The sequence below is a fragment of the Hypanus sabinus genome, chromosome 18 (genome assembly GCF_030144855.1).
Source record: "Hypanus sabinus isolate sHypSab1 chromosome 18, sHypSab1.hap1, whole genome shotgun sequence".
Classification (NCBI taxonomy): Eukaryota; Metazoa; Chordata; class Chondrichthyes; order Myliobatiformes; family Dasyatidae; genus Hypanus; species Hypanus sabinus.
In genome coordinates, this window is record NC_082723.1 from 65,703,823 (window position 1) to 65,722,777 (window position 18,955).

The 18,955-nt window shown below is 43.4% G+C and overlaps 1 protein-coding gene across 11 annotated transcripts in view; it reads right to left on the minus strand.

Moving 5' to 3' along the window:
* rimbp2b (RIMS binding protein 2b) overlaps positions 1 to 18,955 on the minus strand; it is a 239,296-nt gene that overhangs the window by 19,215 nt on the left and 201,126 nt on the right. For all 11 annotated transcript variants that reach the window (XM_059994581.1, XM_059994576.1, XM_059994574.1 and 8 more), the window contains 2 exons: positions 16,138 to 16,209; positions 6,134 to 6,268 (listed from right to left, as the gene is read on the minus strand). In XM_059994581.1, coding sequence (XP_059850564.1) covers positions 6,134 to 6,268; positions 16,138 to 16,209 — 207 coding nt within the window. The remainder of the gene's footprint in view (positions 1 to 6,133; positions 6,269 to 16,137; positions 16,210 to 18,955) is intronic.

Consider the following 18,955-nt stretch of genomic DNA (forward strand, 5'->3'; position numbering starts at 1 on the left):
GTCTGAGACTGTAGGTAAAGGTGGATTGTCTCTGAGACTGTGGGTAGGTTCGATTGTCTCTGAGACTGTGGGTAAAGGTGGATTGTCTCTGAGACTGTGGGTAAAGGTGGATTGTCTCTGAGACTGTGGGTAAAGGTGGATTGTCTCTGAGACTGTGGGTAGGGTGGATTGTCTCTGAGACTGTGGGTAAAGTGGGATTGTCTCTGAGACTGTGGGTAGGGTGGATTGTCTCTGAGACTGTGGGTAAAGGTGGATTGTCTCTGAGACTGTGGGTAGGGTGGATTGTCTCTGAGACTGTGGGTAGGGTGCATTGTCTCTGAGACTGAGGGTAGGTTGGATTGTCTCTGAGACTGTGGGTAAAGGTGGATTGTCTCTGAGACTGTGGGTAGGGTGGATTGTCTCTGAGACTGTGGGTAGGGTGCATTGTCTCTGAGACTGTGGGTAAAGGTGGATTGTCTGAGACTGTAGGTAAAGGTGGATTGTCTCTGAGACTGTGGGTAGGTTCGATTGTCTCTGAGACTGTGGGTAGGGTGGATTGTCTCTGAGACTGTGGGTAGGTTCGATTGTCTCTGAGACTGTAGGTAAAGGTGGATTGTCTCTGAGACTGTGGGTAGGGTGGATTGTCTCTGAGACTGCGGGTAGGGTGGATTGTCTCTGAGACTGCGGGTAAGGTGGATTGTCTCTGAGACTGTGGGTAAAGGTGGATTGTCTCTGAGACTGTGGGTAGGATGGATTGTCTCTGAGACTGTGGGTAGGGTGGATTGTCTCTGAGACTGTGGGTAAAGGTGGATTGTCTCTGAGACTGTGGGTAGGGTGGATTGTCTCTGAGACTGTGGGTAAAGGTGGATTGTCTCTGAGACTGTGGGTAGGGTGGATTGTCTCTGAGACTGTGGGTAAAGTGGGATTGTCTCTGAGACTGTGGGTAGGGTGGATTGTCTCTGAGACTGTGGGTAAAGTGGGATTGTCTCTGAGACTGTGGGTAGGGTGGATTGTCTCTGAGACTGTGGGTAGGGTGGATTGTCTCTGAGACTGTGGGTAAAGGTGGATTGTCTCTGAGACTGCGGGTAAGGTGGATTGTCTCTGAGACTGTGGGTAGGGTGCATTGTCTCTGAGATTGTGGGTAAAGGTGGATTGTCTCTGAGACTGTGGGTAGGGTGGATTGTCTCTGAGACTGTGGGTAGGGTGGATTGTCTCTGAGACTGTGGGTAAAGGTGGATTGTCTCTGAGACTGTGGGTAGGGTGGATTGGCTCTGAGACAGTGGGTAGGTTGGATTGTCTCTGAGACTGTGGGTAAAGGTGGATTGTCTCTGAGACTGTGGGTAAAGGTGGATTGTCTCTGAGACAGTGGGTAGGTTGGATTGTCTCTGAGACTGTGGGTAAAGGTGGATTGTCTCTGAGACTGTGGGTAAAGGTGGATTGTCTCTGAGACAGTGGGTAGGTTGGATTGTCTCTGAGACTGTGGGTAGGGTGCATTGTCTCTGAGACTGTGGGTAAAGGTGGATTGTCTCTGAGACTGTGGGTAGGGTGCATTGTCTCTGAGACTGTGGGTAAGGTGGATTGTCTCTGAGACTGTGGGTAAGGTGGATTGTCTCTGAGACTGTGGGTAAAGGTGGATTGTCTCTGAGACTGTGGGTAGGGTGCAATGTCTCTGAGATTGTGGGTAAAGGTGGATTGTCTCTGAGACTGTGGGTAGGTTGGATTGTCTCTGAGACTGTGGGTAAAGGTGGATTGTCTCTGAGACTGTGGGTAAGGTGGATTGTCTCTGAGACTGTGGGTAGGTTGGATTGTCTCTGAGACTGTGGGTAGGGTGGATTGTCTCTGAGACTGTGGGTAGGGTGGATTGTCTCTGAGACTGTGGGTAGGGTGCAATGTCTCTGAGACTGTGGGTAAAGGTGGATTGTCTCTGAGACTGCGGGTAGGGTGGATTGTCTCTGAGACTGCGGGTAGGGTGCATTGTCTCTGAGACTGCGGGTAGGGTGGATTGTCTCTGAGACTGCGGGTAAGGTGGATTGTCTCTGAGACTGTGGGTAGGGTGCATTGTCTCTGAGACTGTGGGTAGGTTGGATTGTCTCTGAGACAGTGGGTAAGGTGCATTGTCTCTGAGACTGTGGGTAAAGGTGGATTGTCTCTGAGACTGTGGGTAAAGGTGGATTGTCTCTGAGACTGTGGGTAGGTCGGATTGTTCTCTGAGTCTGGGGAGATGGTCGGATTGTTCCCTGAGTCTGGGGAGATGGTTGGATTGTTCTGTGAGCCTGGGGAGATGGTTGGATTGTTCCCTGTGTCTGGGGAGATGGTTGGATTGTTCTGTGAGTCTGGGGAGATGGTTGGATTGTTCCCTGAGTCTGGGGAGATGGTTGGATTGTTCTGTGAGCCTGGGGAGATGGTTGGATTGTTCTGTGAGCCTGGGGAGATGGTTGGATTGTTCTCTGAGTCTGGGGAGATGGTTGGATTGTTCTGTGAGCCTGGGGAGATGGTTGGATTGTTCTGTGAGCCTGGGGAGATGGTTGGATTGTTCTGTGAGCCTGGGGAGATGGTTGGATTGTTCTGTGAGCCTGGGGAGATGTTTGGATTGTTCTGTGAGCCTGGGGAGATGGTTGGATTGTTCTCTGAGTCTGGGGAGATGGTTGGATTGTTCTGTGAGCCTGGGGAGATGGTTGGATTGTTCCCTGAGTCTGGGGAGATGGTCGGATTGTTCTCTGAGCCTGGGGAGATGGTTGGATTGTTCTGTGAGCCTGGGGAGATGGTTGGATTGTTCTGTGAGCTTGGGGAGATGTTTGGATTGTTCTGTGAGCCTGGGGAGATGGTTGGATTGTTCCCTGAGTCTGGGGAGATAGTTGGATTGTTCTCTGAGCCTGGGGAGATGATTTGATTGTTCTCTGAGCCTGGGGAGATGGTTTGATTGTTCTCCGAGATTGTGATCTTTGAAAATGGGAAAATTTGAGTGTTTCTGTGAGACTGTGAAGAAGGCCTGATTGTTTTCCAAGACTGTTGTGATGGTTTATTTGATTTTGAAACTGTAGTGAAGGGTTGCGTGTGAAGTTGCTTTCACAGACCAGCCGATTTTCAGTTTTGCAATTTCCAACAAGGCTGGTGTATGTGAGAGACGGATGACACACTCCTGAGTGGGATATCTGACGGCGAGTACCATTCGGAATTATCAATGCTCTGTATCACGACATACAATGAAGCACCGGACCGAAGTTAAAAATCCCAAAATTCCTGGAAACATTCCCAACTTTTGAGGAACATCACACGCGTATAAAGGATGTAATGTTACACGGCCAAAGAAGCAGACTGCGGTTGGGTTGAATGGTGTCATTACCAAACTGAGAGGATCGAGACTACCGGAACAGATCGGAACTGAACTTCTGCTTCTGTGCTCTTCAATGAGAATTTTACACAAGGCTAAAACACGATTTGAAATGAAGTTTCTTTCCTACTTTGACATCTAAACAACCAGCGTTCAGTAGCATCAGAGTGGGAAAAGTGCAATTTTTGTGCAATACGGCTCGGGACAGTGAACAAACCGAACCATTCCCTGAATACAGACAGGCCACACGCACATTTACTGAGGACAAAGCTGACCCTCCCGCCAGACTCCCTCCTCCCTCACTGGCTTCATGCAACGATTCAGAGATGGGGTGGGGGGTGTGCAGATTAAATCCCTGAGGTGGAACAGAAGGACTGTTTGTGCAAAGGGCTCACGGGAAGGTTCAGGCTACTAACTCTGGGTGGGAACACACACTCAGGAAACACAAGGCTATAGAATGAAGAAGATAAACGGACATAATATTCCACTGGAAATCTGGAGGAACACACACAAGGTGCCAGAGGAACTCAGGTAGCATCTCTGGAATAGACGTTTCAAGCTAAGACCTTTAATCTGGACTGGAAAGGTAGGGGGAAGATGCCAGAACAACAAGGTAAGGTGACAGGAAGGAGGACAAGCTGGCAGGTGATAGGTGAGGGGGAAGGTGGGTGGGTGAGGGAGCATGGATGAAGTAAGAACCTGGGAGGTGATAGGTGGAAGAGGTAAAGGGCTGAAGAAGAAGGAGAGGAGAGGAGAGGAGTGTGAACCATGGGAGAGAGGGAAGGAAAAGGGGAACCAGAGGGAGGTGATAGGCAGGTGAGAAGGGTTGAGAGTGGAAGCAGAATTGGGAATGGGAATAAAAGCGGGAAGCCGTTACCAGAAGTTAGAGAAATCGATATTCATGCCATCGTGTTGGAGGCTACCCAGATGGATTATGAAGTGTTGCTCTTCCACCCTGATGGGAGTAGAAGAGGCCAATGGACTGACATGTCGGAACAGGAATAGGGATTGGAATTAAAATGGTTGGCCAATGGGAAATTCTGCTTGCTGCAAACAGACTGAATGTGCTGGATGAAGGGGTTACTGCAATCTGCGTTGGGTGCATCGGGAGCACCAGACACAATAGACGACCTCGACCGATTCACAGGTGAGGTGTTGCCTGATCTGGCTGGACTATGCGGGGCCCTGAATGGAGGTGAGTGGGCAGGTGTAGCACTTGTTCTGTTTGCAGAGTTATGGGCAGGGGAGGAGATTAGTAGGGAGGGACAAGTGGGCAAGGGAATTGTGGAGGGATTGATTCCTGCAGAGAGCAGAGGTGGGCTGGGGTGTTAGGGAAAGATGTCCTTGGCCCCAAAGATGTCTCTTTCTGAAACACTGACTACTTATTCCCCTCCGTCGATAATTGGCAGGTTCACTTTTTTGAATTACATACCTAAACTCCAGAACTCATTGCCTAACACCGCATGGGACGCAGCCTCAGCTGACACTCTTAAACATCAGCTCAAAACCTACTTATTTAACCAATATCTTTTTGGCTTTTATTTTAATGTTTGTCATTGTAAAGCACTTTGAACTACATCATTTGTAGTTCGATAAATAAAGTTATTATTTTTCTCTCTAAGCTCAAGCTGGTAAAACCAAGCATGCTCGTTTCTCAATTTCTAGGAACTTTCAGACTATTCTAGTGATGGTCAGTATTGTGGCTTTCCGAAGATTTACATCGATATTGTTGTGTAGACATTGTTTAACGCTATTGTGTAGTGATTTTGGGATGATACCCATTGTAGATATTACTTTTGGGACAATTTAGACCCCGCTCATGTTCACAAGTCTTTCAATTTCCACCAGCATATTTCTGTTCTTTTTCACTTACTGACTTCTGTAAGTTATGTGTGTTTGGGATGGCTAAATCTCTAAGTAAGTTGTTCTTGCTTGTTTACGCTGTAATATTATATCCAGATGATTACTATGTCCAGTCTGTAAGAACGGATTAGTTGTAATATAATTAGTTAGACTCTGGCTCTGAAACTGGACCAGGCTTGTACTCGTAGTGAGGTCTGGTGTCTGTTATGAGTTTGTATTTTAAAGCAAGATTCTGGTGGATGACATTTGCCACTCGATTGCGCCTGTGTAAGCCATCAGGTTGAGCTAAACTGCTGCAGGATCCTGTAATATGTTGGATTGTTTCTGGTTTCTCTGGGCATTTTCTGCATTTTTTGTCTTGAATTTGTTGTCCTTTTATTACGTATTTTTGATCATTTTTAATGTTAACTACCTGGCCCTGTATTGCCACAAGAAGCCACTCTGTTTCTGGGCAGAGGTATCCAACTCCGAGCCAGGCATTCGACATGTCCTTGTTGACATCTACTCTGCTCAGATCATGGGGATGTCTTCCATGGAGGGTCATGTTCTTCCACTGGTTAACTGGTGATTATTATTATAGATGCTGAGTTCCTCCAGCACTTTGTGTGTGTAGTTACGGAATGGAAACTGAGGGGAAGGAGTATAACTAACCTGCGTTTCCCCCACCAACTCACAAACCTGGGTCTCCCTCCCCTGGCCTGCACACAGCCTGAGGCACCAGCAGAGGGCAAACATCTTCCCACAGACTGAGGCAGGGGGGCCGGATTCATCAGCTGCCAATCATACGGGATCCCAGCCGGAGAAACAATCGGAACGGGTACATCGCAGGGACGGATGGTCATGAGAGGAACACACAACGTGGGGAAGACAAGGGAAACGTGATCTGGAAGCGGAGAGGTGAACGGAAAAGAGGGTGACAGCCCCCTGCCAGCCAACCCGAAGAAAAAGGAAACTACTTGCCCTCTTTCCTTTGCCCTGAATGGGCGCCTCCGGTGGGTGTCTGGATGGGGCGTCAGAGAGGTAAACCTCGACATCATCAGGGACCTCTTCCAGGAAGTTGGAGGGGACCAGGCCCTTCTGCCCGTTAATCTCCCCCTGCCGGTCAGTCACAAAAAAAATTACAGTATTAGAGCTCGAGGCCATTCAGTCCAGCCAGCCTGTGCTAGCCCAGAGAGAGCTCTGCAATCAGTGACCCCATCTGCCTTCACTACCCCTGCTCCACCCCCCCATATCCTTTCTACTAGCTTTCCACACTCTAGATGCCCCCTCCGAGACAAGGAACTTCTCACTCTTTGAAGTTTCAGACACCCTCTATAAATACAAGACAACCACAGAATCTCAAGTGCATAAATACTCGGTATATAAACTCAGGAGGAGTATACAGATAGGGTAAATACTCGGTATATAAACTCAGGAGGACTATACAGATAGGGTAGATACTCGGTATATAAACTCAGGAGGAGTATACAGATAGGGTAGATACTCGGTATATAAACTCAGGAGGAGTATACAGATAGGGTAGATACTCGGTATATAAACTCAGGAGGAGTATACAGATAGGGTAAATGGTATATAAACTCAGGAGGAGTATACAGATAGGGTAGATACTCGGTATATAAACTCAGGAGGAGTATACAGATAGGGTAGATACTCGGTATATAAACTCAGGAGGAGTATACAGATAGGGTAGATACTCGGTATATAAACTCAGGAGGAGTATACAGATAGGGTATATACTCGGTATATAAACTCAGGAGGAGTATACAGATAGGGTAGATACTCGGTATATAAACTCAGGAGGAGTATACAGATAGGGTAGATACTCGGTATATAAACTCAGGAGGAGTATACAGATAGGGTAGATACTCGGTATATAAACTCAGGAGGAGTATACAGATAGGGTAGATACTCGGTATATAAACTCAGGAGGAGTATACAGATAGGGTAAATACTCGGTATATAAACTCAGGAGGAGTATACAGATAGGGTAGATACTCGGTATATAAACTCAGGATGAGTATACAGATAGGGTAAATGGTATATAAACTCAGGAGGAGTATACAGACAGGGTAGATACTCGGTATATAAACTCAGGAGGAGTATACAGATAGGGTAAATACTCGGTATATAAACTCAGGAGGAGTATACAGATAGGGTAGATACTCGGTATATAAACTCAGGAGGAGTATACAGATAGGGTAAATACTCGGTATATAAACTCAGGAGGAGTATACAGATAGGGTAGATACTCCGTATATAAACTCAGGAGGAGTATACAGATAGGGTAGATACTCGGTATATAAACTCAGGAGGAGTATACAGATAGGGTAGATACTCGGTATATAAACTCAGGAGGAGTATACAGATAGGGTAGATACTCGGTATATAAACTCAGGAGGAGTATACAGATAGGGTAGATACTCGGTATATAAACTCAGGAGGAGTATACAGATAGGGTAGATACTCGGTATATAAACTCAGGAGGAGTATACAGATAGGGTAGATACTCGGTATATAAACTCAGGAGGAGTATACAGATAGGGTAGATACACGGTATATAAACTCAGGAGGAGTATACAGATAGGGTAGATACTCGGTATATAAACTCAGGAGGAGTATACAGATAGGGTAAATACTCGGTATATAAACTCAGGAGGAGTATACAGATAGGGTAGATACTCGGTATATAAACTCAGGAGGAGTATACAGATAGGGTAAATACTCGGTATATAAACTCAGGATGAATATACAGATAGGGTAAATACTCGGTATATAAACTCAGGATGAATATACAGATAGGGTAAATACTCGGTATATAAACTCAGGAGGAGTATACAGATAGGGTAAATACTCGGTATATAAACTCAGGAGGAGTATACAGATAGGGTAGATACTCGGTATATAAACTCAGGAGGAGTATACAGATAGGGTAGATACTCGGTATATAAACTCAGGAGGAGTATACAGATAGGGTAGATACTCGGTATATAAACTCAGGAGGAGTATACAGATAGGGTAGATACTCGGTATATAAACTCAGGAGGAGTATACAGATAGGGTATATACTCGGTATATAAACTCAGGAGGAGTATACAGATAGGGTATATACTCGGTATATAAACTCAGGAGGAGTATACAGATAGGGTAAATACTCGGTATATAAACTCAGGATGAATATACAGATAGGGTAAATACTCGGTATATAAACTCAGGATGAATATACAGATAGGGTAAATACTCGGTATATAAACTCAGGAGGAGTATACAGATAGGGTAAATACTCGGTATATAAACTCAGGAGGAGTATACAGATAGGGTAAATACTCGGTATATAAACTCAGGAGGAGTATACAGATAGGGTAGATACTCGGTATATAAACTCAGGAGGAGTATACAGATAGGGTAGATACTCGGTATATAAACTCAGGAGGAGTATACAGATAGGGTAGATACTCGGTATATAAACTCAGGAGGAGTATACAGATAGGGTAGATACTCGGTATATAAACTCAGGAGGAGTATACAGATAGGGTAGATACTCGGTATATAAACTCAGGAGGAGTATACAGATAGGGTAGATACTCGGTATATAAACTCAGGAGGAGTATACAGATAGGGTAGATACTCGGTATATAAACTCAGGAGGAGTATACAGATAGGGTAGATACTCGGTATATAAACTCAGGAGGAGTATACAGATAGGGTAGATACTCGGTATATAAACTCAGGAGGAGTATACAGATAGGGTAGATACTCGGTATATAAACTCAGGAGGAGTATACAGATAGGGTAGATACTCAGTATATAAACTCAGGAGGAGTATACAGATAGGGTAAATACTCGGTATATAAACTCAGGAGGAGTATACAGATAGGGTAGATACTCGGTATATAAACTCAGGAGGAGTATACAGATAGGGTAGATACACGGTATATAAACTCAGGAGGAGTATACAGATAGGGTAGATACACGGTATATAAACTCAGGAGGAGTATACAGATAGGGTAGATACTCGGTATATAAACTCAGGAGGAGTATACAGATAGGGTAGATACTCGGTATATAAACTCAGGAGGAGTATACAGATAGGGTAAATACTCGGTATATAAACTCAGGAGGAGTATACAGATAGGGTAAATACTCGGTATATAAACTCAGGAGGAGTATACAGATAGGGTAGATACTCGGTATATAAACTCAGGAGGAGTATACAGATAGGGTAGATACTCGGTATATAAACTCAGGAGGAGTATACAGATAGGGTAGATACTCGGTATATAAACTCAGGAGGAGTATACAGATAGGGTAGATACTCGGTATATAAACTCAGGAGGAGTATACAGATAGGGTAGATACTCGGTATATAAACTCAGGAGGAGTATACAGATAGGGTAGATACTCGGTATATAAACTCAGGAGGAGTATACAGATAGGGTAGATACACGGTATATAAACTCAGGAGGAGTATACAGATAGGGTAGATACTCGGTATATAAACTCAGGAGGAGTATACAGATAGGGTAAATACTCGGTATATAAACTCAGGAGGAGTATACAGATAGGGTAGATACTCGGTATATAAACTCAGGAGGAGTATACAGATAGGGTAAATACTCGGTATATAAACTCAGGATGAATATACAGATAGGGTAAATACTCGGTATATAAACTCAGGATGAATATACAGATAGGGTAAATACTCGGTATATAAACTCAGGAGGAGTATACAGATAGGGTAAATACTCGGTATATAAACTCAGGAGGAGTATACAGATAGGGTAGTTACTCGGTATATAAACTCAGGAGGAGTATACAGATAGGGTAGATACTCGGTATATAAACTCAGGAGGAGTATACAGATAGGGTAGATACACGGTATATAAACTCAGGAGGAGTATACAGATAGGGTAGATACTCGGTATATAAACTCAGGAGGAGTATACAGATAGGGTAGATACTCGGTATATAAACTCAGGAGGAGTATACAGAGGGTAAATACTCGGTATATAAACTCAGGAGGAGTATACAGATAGGGTAGATACTCGGTATATAAACTCAGGAGGAGTATACAGATAGGGTAAATACTCGGTATATAAACTCAGGATGAATATAGATAGGGTAAATACTCGGTATATAAACTCAGGATGAATATACAGATAGGGTAAATACTCGGTATATAAACTCAGGAGGAGTATACAGATAGGTTAGATACTCGGTATATAAACTCAGGAGGAGTATACAGATAGGGTAGATACACGGTATATAAACTCAGGATGAATATACAGATAGGGTAAATACTCGGTATATAAACAAAGGATGAATATACAGATAGGGTAAATACTCGGTATATAAACTCAGGAGGAGTATACAGATAGGGTAAATACTCGGTATATAAACTCAGGAGGAGTATACAGATAGGGTACATACTCGGTATATAAACTCAGGAGGAGTATACAGATAGGGTAGATACTCGGTATATAAACTCAGGAGGAGTATACAGATAGGGTAGATACTCGGTATATAAACAGGAGGAGTATACAGATAGGGTAAATACTCGGTATATAAACTCAGGAGGAGTATACAGATAGGGTAAATACTCGGTATATAAACTCAGGAGGAGTATACAGATAGGGTAAATACTCGGTATATAAACTCAGGATGAGTATACAGATAGGGTAGATACTCGGTATATAAACAGGAGGAGTATACAGATAGGGTAAATACTCGGTATATAAACTCAGGAGGAGTATACAGATAGGGTAAATACTCGGTATATAAACTCAGGAGGAGTATACAGATAGGGTAAATACTCGGTATATAAACTCAGGAGGAGTATACAGATAGGGTAAATACTCGGTATATAAACTCAGGATGAATATACAGATAGGGTAAATACTCGGTATATAAACTCAGGATGAATATACAGATAGGGTAAATACTCGGTATATAAACTCAGGAGGAGTATACAGATAGGGTAAATACTCGGTATATAAACTCAGGAGGAGTATACAGATATGGTAGATACTCGGTATATAAACTCAGGAGGAGTATACAGATAGGGTAGATACTCGGTATATAAACTCAGGAGGAGTATACAGATAGGGTAGATACTCGGTATATAAACTCAGGAGGAGTATACAGATAGGGTAGATACTCGGTATATAAACTCAGGAGGAGTATACAGATAGGGTATATACTCGGTATATAAACTCAGGAGGAGTATACAGATAGGGTATATACTCGGTATATAAACTCAGGAGGAGTATACAGATAGGGTAAATACTCGGTATATAAACTCAGGAGGAGTATACAGATAGGGTAAATACTCGGTATATAAACTCAGGATGAATATAGATAGGGTAAATACTCGGTATATAAACTCAGGATGAATATACAGATAGGGTAAATACTCGGTATATAAACTCAGGAGGAGTATACAGATAGGTTAGATACTCGGTATATAAACTCAGGAGGAGTATACAGATAGGGTAGATACACGGTATATAAACTCAGGATGAATATACAGATAGGGTAAATACTCGGTATATAAACAAAGGATGAATATACAGATAGGGTAAATACTCGGTATATAAACTCAGGAGGAGTATACAGATAGGGTAAATACTCGGTATATAAACTCAGGAGGAGTATACAGATAGGGTACATACTCGGTATATAAACTCAGGAGGAGTATACAGATAGGGTAGATACTCGGTATATAAACTCAGGAGGAGTATACAGATAGGGTAGATACTCGGTATATAAACAGGAGGAGTATACAGATAGGGTAAATACTCGGTATATAAACTCAGGAGGAGTATACAGATAGGGTAAATACTCGGTATATAAACTCAGGAGGAGTATACAGATAGGGTAAATACTCGGTATATAAACTCAGGATGAGTATACAGATAGGGTAGATACTCGGTATATAAACAGGAGGAGTATACAGATAGGGTAAATACTCGGTATATAAACTCAGGAGGAGTATACAGATAGGGTAAATACTCGGTATATAAACTCAGGAGGAGTATACAGATAGGGTAAATACTCGGTATATAAACTCAGGAGGAGTATACAGATAGGGTAAATACTCGGTATATAAACTCAGGATGAATATACAGATAGGGTAAATACTCGGTATATAAACTCAGGATGAATATACAGATAGGGTAAATACTCGGTATATAAACTCAGGAGGAGTATACAGATAGGGTAAATACTCGGTATATAAACTCAGGAGGAGTATACAGATAGGGTAGATACTCGGTATATAAACTCAGGAGGAGTATACAGATAGGGTAGATACTCGGTATATAAACTCAGGAGGAGTATACAGATAGGGTAGATACTCGGTATATAAACTCAGGAGGAGTATACAGATAGGGTAGATACTCGGTATATAAACTCAGGAGGAGTTTACAGATAGGGTATATACTCGGTATATAAACTCAGGAGGAGTATACAGATAGGGTATATACTCGGTATATAAACTCAGGAGGAGTATACAGATAGGGTAAATACTCGGTATATAAACTCAGGATGAATATACAGATAGGGTAAATACTCGGTATATAAACTCAGGATGAATATACAGATAGGGTAAATACTCGGTATATAAACTCAGGAGGAGTATACAGATAGGGTAAATACTCGGTATATAAACTCAGGAGGAGTATACAGATAGGGTAAATACTCGGTATATAAACTCAGGAGGAGTATACAGATAGGGTAGATACTCGGTATATAAACTCAGGAGGAGTATACAGATAGGGTAGATACTCGGTATATAAACTCAGGAGGAGTATACAGATAGGGTAGATACTCGGTATATAAACTCAGGAGGAGTATACAGATAGGGTAGATACTCGGTATATAAACTCAGGAGGAGTATACAGATAGGGTAGATACTCAGTATATAAACTCAGGAGGAGTATACAGATAGGGTAGTTACTCGGTATATAAACTCAGGAGGAGTATACAGATAGGGTAGATACACGGTATATAAACTCAGGAGGAGTATACAGATAGGGTAGATACTCGGTATATAAACTCAGGAGGAGTATACAGATAGGGTAAATACTCGGTATATAAACTCAGGAGGTGTATACAGATAGGGTAGATACTCGGTATATAAACTCAGGAGGAGTATACAGATAGGGTAAATACTCGGTATATAAACTCAGGATGAATATACAGATAGGGTAAATACTCGGTATATAAACTCAGGATGAATATACAGATAGGGTAAATACTCGGTATATAAACTCAGAAGGAGTATACAGATAGGTTAGATACTCGGTATATAAACTCAGGAGGAGTATACAGATAGGGTAGATACACGGTATATAAACTCAGGATGAATATACAGATAGGGTAAATACTCGGTATATAAACAAAGGATGAATATACAGATAGGGTAAATACTCGGTATATAAACTCAGGAGGAGTATACAGATAGGGTAAATACTCGGTATATAAACTCAGGAGGAGTATACAGATAGGGTAAATACTCGGTATATAAACTCAGGATGAATATACAGATAGGGTAAATACTCGGTATATAAACTCAGGATGAATATACAGATAGGGTAAATACTCGGTATATAAACTCAGGAGGAGTATACAGATAGGTTAGATACTCGGTATATAAACTCAGGAGGAGTATACAGATAGGGTAGATACACGGTATATAAACTCAGGATGAATATACAGATAGGGTAAATACTCGGTATATAAACAAAGGATGAATATACAGATAGGGTAAATACTCGGTATATAAACTCAGGAGGAGTATACAGATAGGGTAAATACTCGGTATATAAACTCAGGAGGAGTATACAGATAGGGTACATACTCGGTATATAAACTCAGGAGGAGTATACAGATAGGGTAGATACTCGGTATATAAACTCAGGAGGAGTATACAGATAGGGTAGATACTCGGTATATAAACAGGAGGAGTATACAGATAGGGTAAATACTCGGTATATAAACTCAGGAGGAGTATACAGATAGGGTAAATACTCGGTATATAAACTCAGGAGGAGTATACAGATAGGGTAAATACTCGGTATATAAACTCAGGATGAGTATACAGATAGGGTAAATGGTATATAAACTCAGGAGGAGTATACAGATAGGGTAAATACTCGGTATATAAACTCAGGAGGAGTATACAGATAGGGTAGATACTCGGTATATAAACTCAGGAGGAGTATACAGATAGGGTAAATACTCGGTATATAAGCTCAGGAGGAGTATACAGATAGGGTAGATACTCGGTATATAAACTCAGGAGGAGTATACAGATAGGGTAAATACTCGGTATATAAACTCAGGAGGAGTATACAGATAGGGTAAGTGAAAGCTCGCTTTATTCGTTCAGGTTGGCTGAGGCTACAACTACCGGTTATGGGTTAAGGGCAAAAGGTGAAAAGTTTGAGGAGAATATGAGAGGGAACTACTTAACTTGGAGAGGGGTGAGAGTGTGGATCGAGTTGCCAGTGCAAGTGGTGCATGTGAGCCCGATTTCGATGCTTAAAAGAAGTTTGGATAGGTACGTAGATGGTAGGGGAATGGAGGGCTGTGGTCCCAGTGCAGGTCGATGGGACTAGGCAGTTTAAATGGTTTGGCACAGACTGGATGGGCTGAATGGCCTATTTCTGTACTGTAGTGTTGTACGGCTCCACGACACAGAACGTGGCACAGTACAGGTCTTACTGTGGTGCTGACCTTTTAACTTACTCCAAGATCAACTTAGTCAGAGGGTGGTGAATCTGTGGAGGCCGAGTCATCGGGTTTATTTAAAGCAGAGGTTGGCAGGCTCTTGATTAGTCAAGGTGTGAAAAGTTACGGGGAGGAGCAGGAGAAAGGGGTTGAGAGGATTAATAATGCTGGAGCAGATCTGATGGGCTGAAAAGCCTAATTCTGCTCTGACAGTTTAGCACCATTTATTTACTTATTATTATAACATATATGGCCTTCGGTACAACCAACCAGAGTAGGTAGGTTCTTACACAATGAATGGTGGGCACCAAGGTGTGAGGTAGAACAAAGGGATCGAGGAATACAGGTTCATAAATCGTTGAAAGTGGTGTCACAGGTAGATAGGGTAGTGAAGAGAACTTTTGGCACATTGGCCTTTATAAATCAAAGTATTGTGTACAGGAGATGGGATGTTATGTTGAAATTGTATAAGACATTGGTGAGGCCTAATTTGGAGAATTTTGTGCAGTTTTGGCCACCCTCCTACAGGAAATATGTAAATAAGATTAAAAGAGTGTAGAGAAAATTTACAAGAATGTTGCTGGGACTTGAGGACCTGAGTTATAGGGAAAGATTGAATAGGTTAGGACTTTATTCCCCAGAACAGAGAAGACTGAGAGGAGATTTGACAGAGGTATACAAAATTATGAGGGGTATAGATAGGGTAAATGCAAGCAGGCTTTTTCCACTGAGGTTGGGTGGGACTACAACTAGAGGTCATGGGTTAAGGGTGAAAGGTGAAATGTTTAAAGGGACCATGAAGGTAAACTTCTTCACTCAGAGGGTGGTAAGAGTGTGGAATGAGCTGCCAGCACAAGAGGTGCATACGAGCTTGGTTTCAATGTTTGAGAGGTTTGGATAGGTACATGGACAGTAGGGGTATGGAGAGCTATGGTCCCGGTACAGGTTGATGGGAGTAGGCAGTTTAAATGGCTCGGCATGGACAAGATGGGCTGAAGGGCCTGTTTCTGTGCTGTACTTTCCTGTGACTCTATGACATTGCATTGTACTGCTGTCACATACAGAACTAACAGTTCATGACATATGTCAGTGAAAATAAACCTGATTCTGTGATGCTTTTCACTGGACCCTAGTAAGTGTAACAATTATAAACCAACTCCAAATCTCTACTATGAACTGACATTTTCACACTGATGCCCTGAAGCTACTGAGAAACACGGACAAGACCAACGTACGTAATAGAAACCATCTTCGTCCAGTTCTCCCCAGACGCTGATGATGTCTCCTGCGCAGAACGTTAACTCCGCCTGCAACACAGAAATAAGTTCCTGACGTCAATCACGGAGAGAGATGCGTGAGCACCATTCCCAAGCGGGGCGGGCTGCGCGGTAACTGAAATGCTCCCGTGCTCGTAGCTTCTGTTGTCCATGTGAAAGTATCCCTGCTCAGAGCAGCAGTTGGTCTGTGCAGCTGTTAAATTAAAGATGACGGGGAATGTTGTGTGTGAGCGCGATTGGCAGGGAGGGGCCGTAATGGCACGTTGGCCAGAGCAGGCTGCAGGAGCGATGGCCGCGAGGGTGGAGGGGTGCAGAGGGCACACCACACACGTCTGTCAACGGACACGTCACGCGTCTCCACTGACGACAACATCTGCGAGAAGTTCATCCAGCTGCATCTTCTAACGATCCACGTTGAGGAGTTGGAGCTGGAACTGGGTGAACTCCAGATCATTCAGGAGACTGAGGGTGGACACTGGAAACTGGGTGACTGTCGGGAAGGGGTAAGGGATTAAGGACGCAGTGCAGATACTCCTGTGGCCACCCTCAGCAACAGGTATTGTTGGGGGGGGGGGGGGGAAATGACCAAAAGACGAAAGTCAGTGTTAGCTGACTGGCTCTGTGACTCGGAAGGGAAGAGAAGGGACCAAGAGGCTCGCTGTGGTGATACATGCTGGAATTCGTTAGTTAGGGGAACGGATAGGAGGTCCTGTGGGCAAGAACAAGATTCTCAGATTGCACGTTGCCTCTCAGGTGCCTGGGTCCAGGACATCTCAGACAGAGTCCTCAGCATCCTTAAGTGAACAGCTAGAAGTTGTGGTCCACATAGGTACCAATGACATGGGTAGGATGAGTGATGAAGTTCTCCATTGGGAGTTCGGGGAGTTAGGTACTAAGTTAAAGGGCAGGATCTCCAGGGTTCTGATCTCAGGATTGCTACCCGTGTTATGTGCTCGTGAGACCAGAAATAGGAAGATTTTACAGTTTAACATGTGGCTAAGGAGTTGGTGTGTTTGTGTGTGGGGGGGGGGGGCAATAAGAGTTTTGGATTATCGGGCTCTTTTCCAGGGAAGGTGGGACCTGTACAGAAGGGACGGGTTGCACCTGAGGACTAATCCTAGTGGGAAGGTTTGTTAATGCTGCAGGGTGGGGTTTAAACTAGAGTTGCAGGGGGATGGGAACCAGAGTGTCAGGACAGGTAGTGGAGAGGTTGTGGAGGCAGATGTTGGTGAGATCTCAGATAGAGTTAGGAATCAAAAGGTTGAGCATTGTGTGACTAGTGTCCTGAGCTGCAGATGTTTCAAGAGGTGTCGTAGGAAAGGCAGATAACAGTGCTGAAGATGAGGTGGCTGGTTTACAAACAGAGGCAACGTGTAGTGAGGAGAGGCTGTCAACAGGATGAGCCGCAACGTGAAAGGCAGACAAAAATTATGAATACAGGATTGAAGGTGTTGGATTTGAATGCACACAGTACACGGAATAGGCATCACTGAATCATGGCTGAAAGAAGATTATAGTTGGGAGCTTAATATTCAAGGATACACATTGTATCGAAAGGACAGACAGGAAGAAGAGGGGGCACCATTGCTCTGCTGGTAAAATATGAAATCAAATCATTATAAAGAGGTGACATAGGGTCGGAAGGTGTTGAACCACTGTGGATAGAGCTAAGGAACTGCAAGGGTAAAAAGTTGCTGTTGAGAGTTGTATACAGACCCCCAAACAGTAGTAAGGATGTGGCAGAGCAGCAACGGCTGGAAATTTCTGAAGCAATTTGGAAGGCACAAGATACACACTGCACATCCTGAAGAGGAAGAAGCATTCTAAAGACAACCGTGGCCAACAAGAGAAGTCAAAGCCAACATAAAAGCCAAAGAGAGGGCATATAATAGAGCAAAGATTAGTGGGAAGTTAGAGGATTGGGAAGCTTTTAAATATCAACAGAAGGCAACTGAAAAGTCATTGAGAAGGTAAAGATGGAACATGAAAGTAATAATATTATTAGAGAGGATGCCAAAAGTTTCTGCAGATACACAATGTGTAAAAGAAAGGCGAGAGTGGATATTGGGCCGCTGGCAACCGATGCTGGAGAGGTAGTAATGGGGGACAATGAGATCGTGCACAAACTGAATAAGTACTTTGCCTCATCTTTACCGTGGAAGACACTAGTAGTATGGTGGAAGTTCCAAGTGTCAGGGGGCATAAAATGTGTGAAGTTACTACCATTACTAGGGAGAAGGTTCTTGGGAAACTGAAAGGTCTGAAGGTAGATGAGTCACCCGGACCACATGGTGGACACCCCAGGGTTCTGAAAGTGGTGGTTGAAGATTGTGGAGGCATTAGCAATGATCTTTCAAAAATCACTAGATTCTGGAAGACCGAAAAATTGCAAATGTCACTCCACTCTTCAAGAAGGGAGAGAGGCCAAGAAAGGAAAGTATAGGCCAGTTAGTCTGACCTCAGTGGTCGGGAAAATGTTGGAGTTGATTGTTAAGGATGTAGTTTTGGAGGCACGTAATGAAATAAGCTGTAATCAGCATGGTTTCCTCAAGGAAAATCTTGCCTGACAAATCTGTTGGAATTCTTTGAGGAAACAACAAGCAGGATAGACAAAGGAGAATCGGTTGATGTTGTGTACTTGAATTTTCAGAAGGCCTTTGACAAGATGCCACGCATGAGGCTGCTTAACAAGCTACGAGCCCATGGTGTTACAGGAAAGAAAGATTCAAACATGAATAAAGCAGTGGCTGATTGGCAGGAGGCAATGAGTGGATAA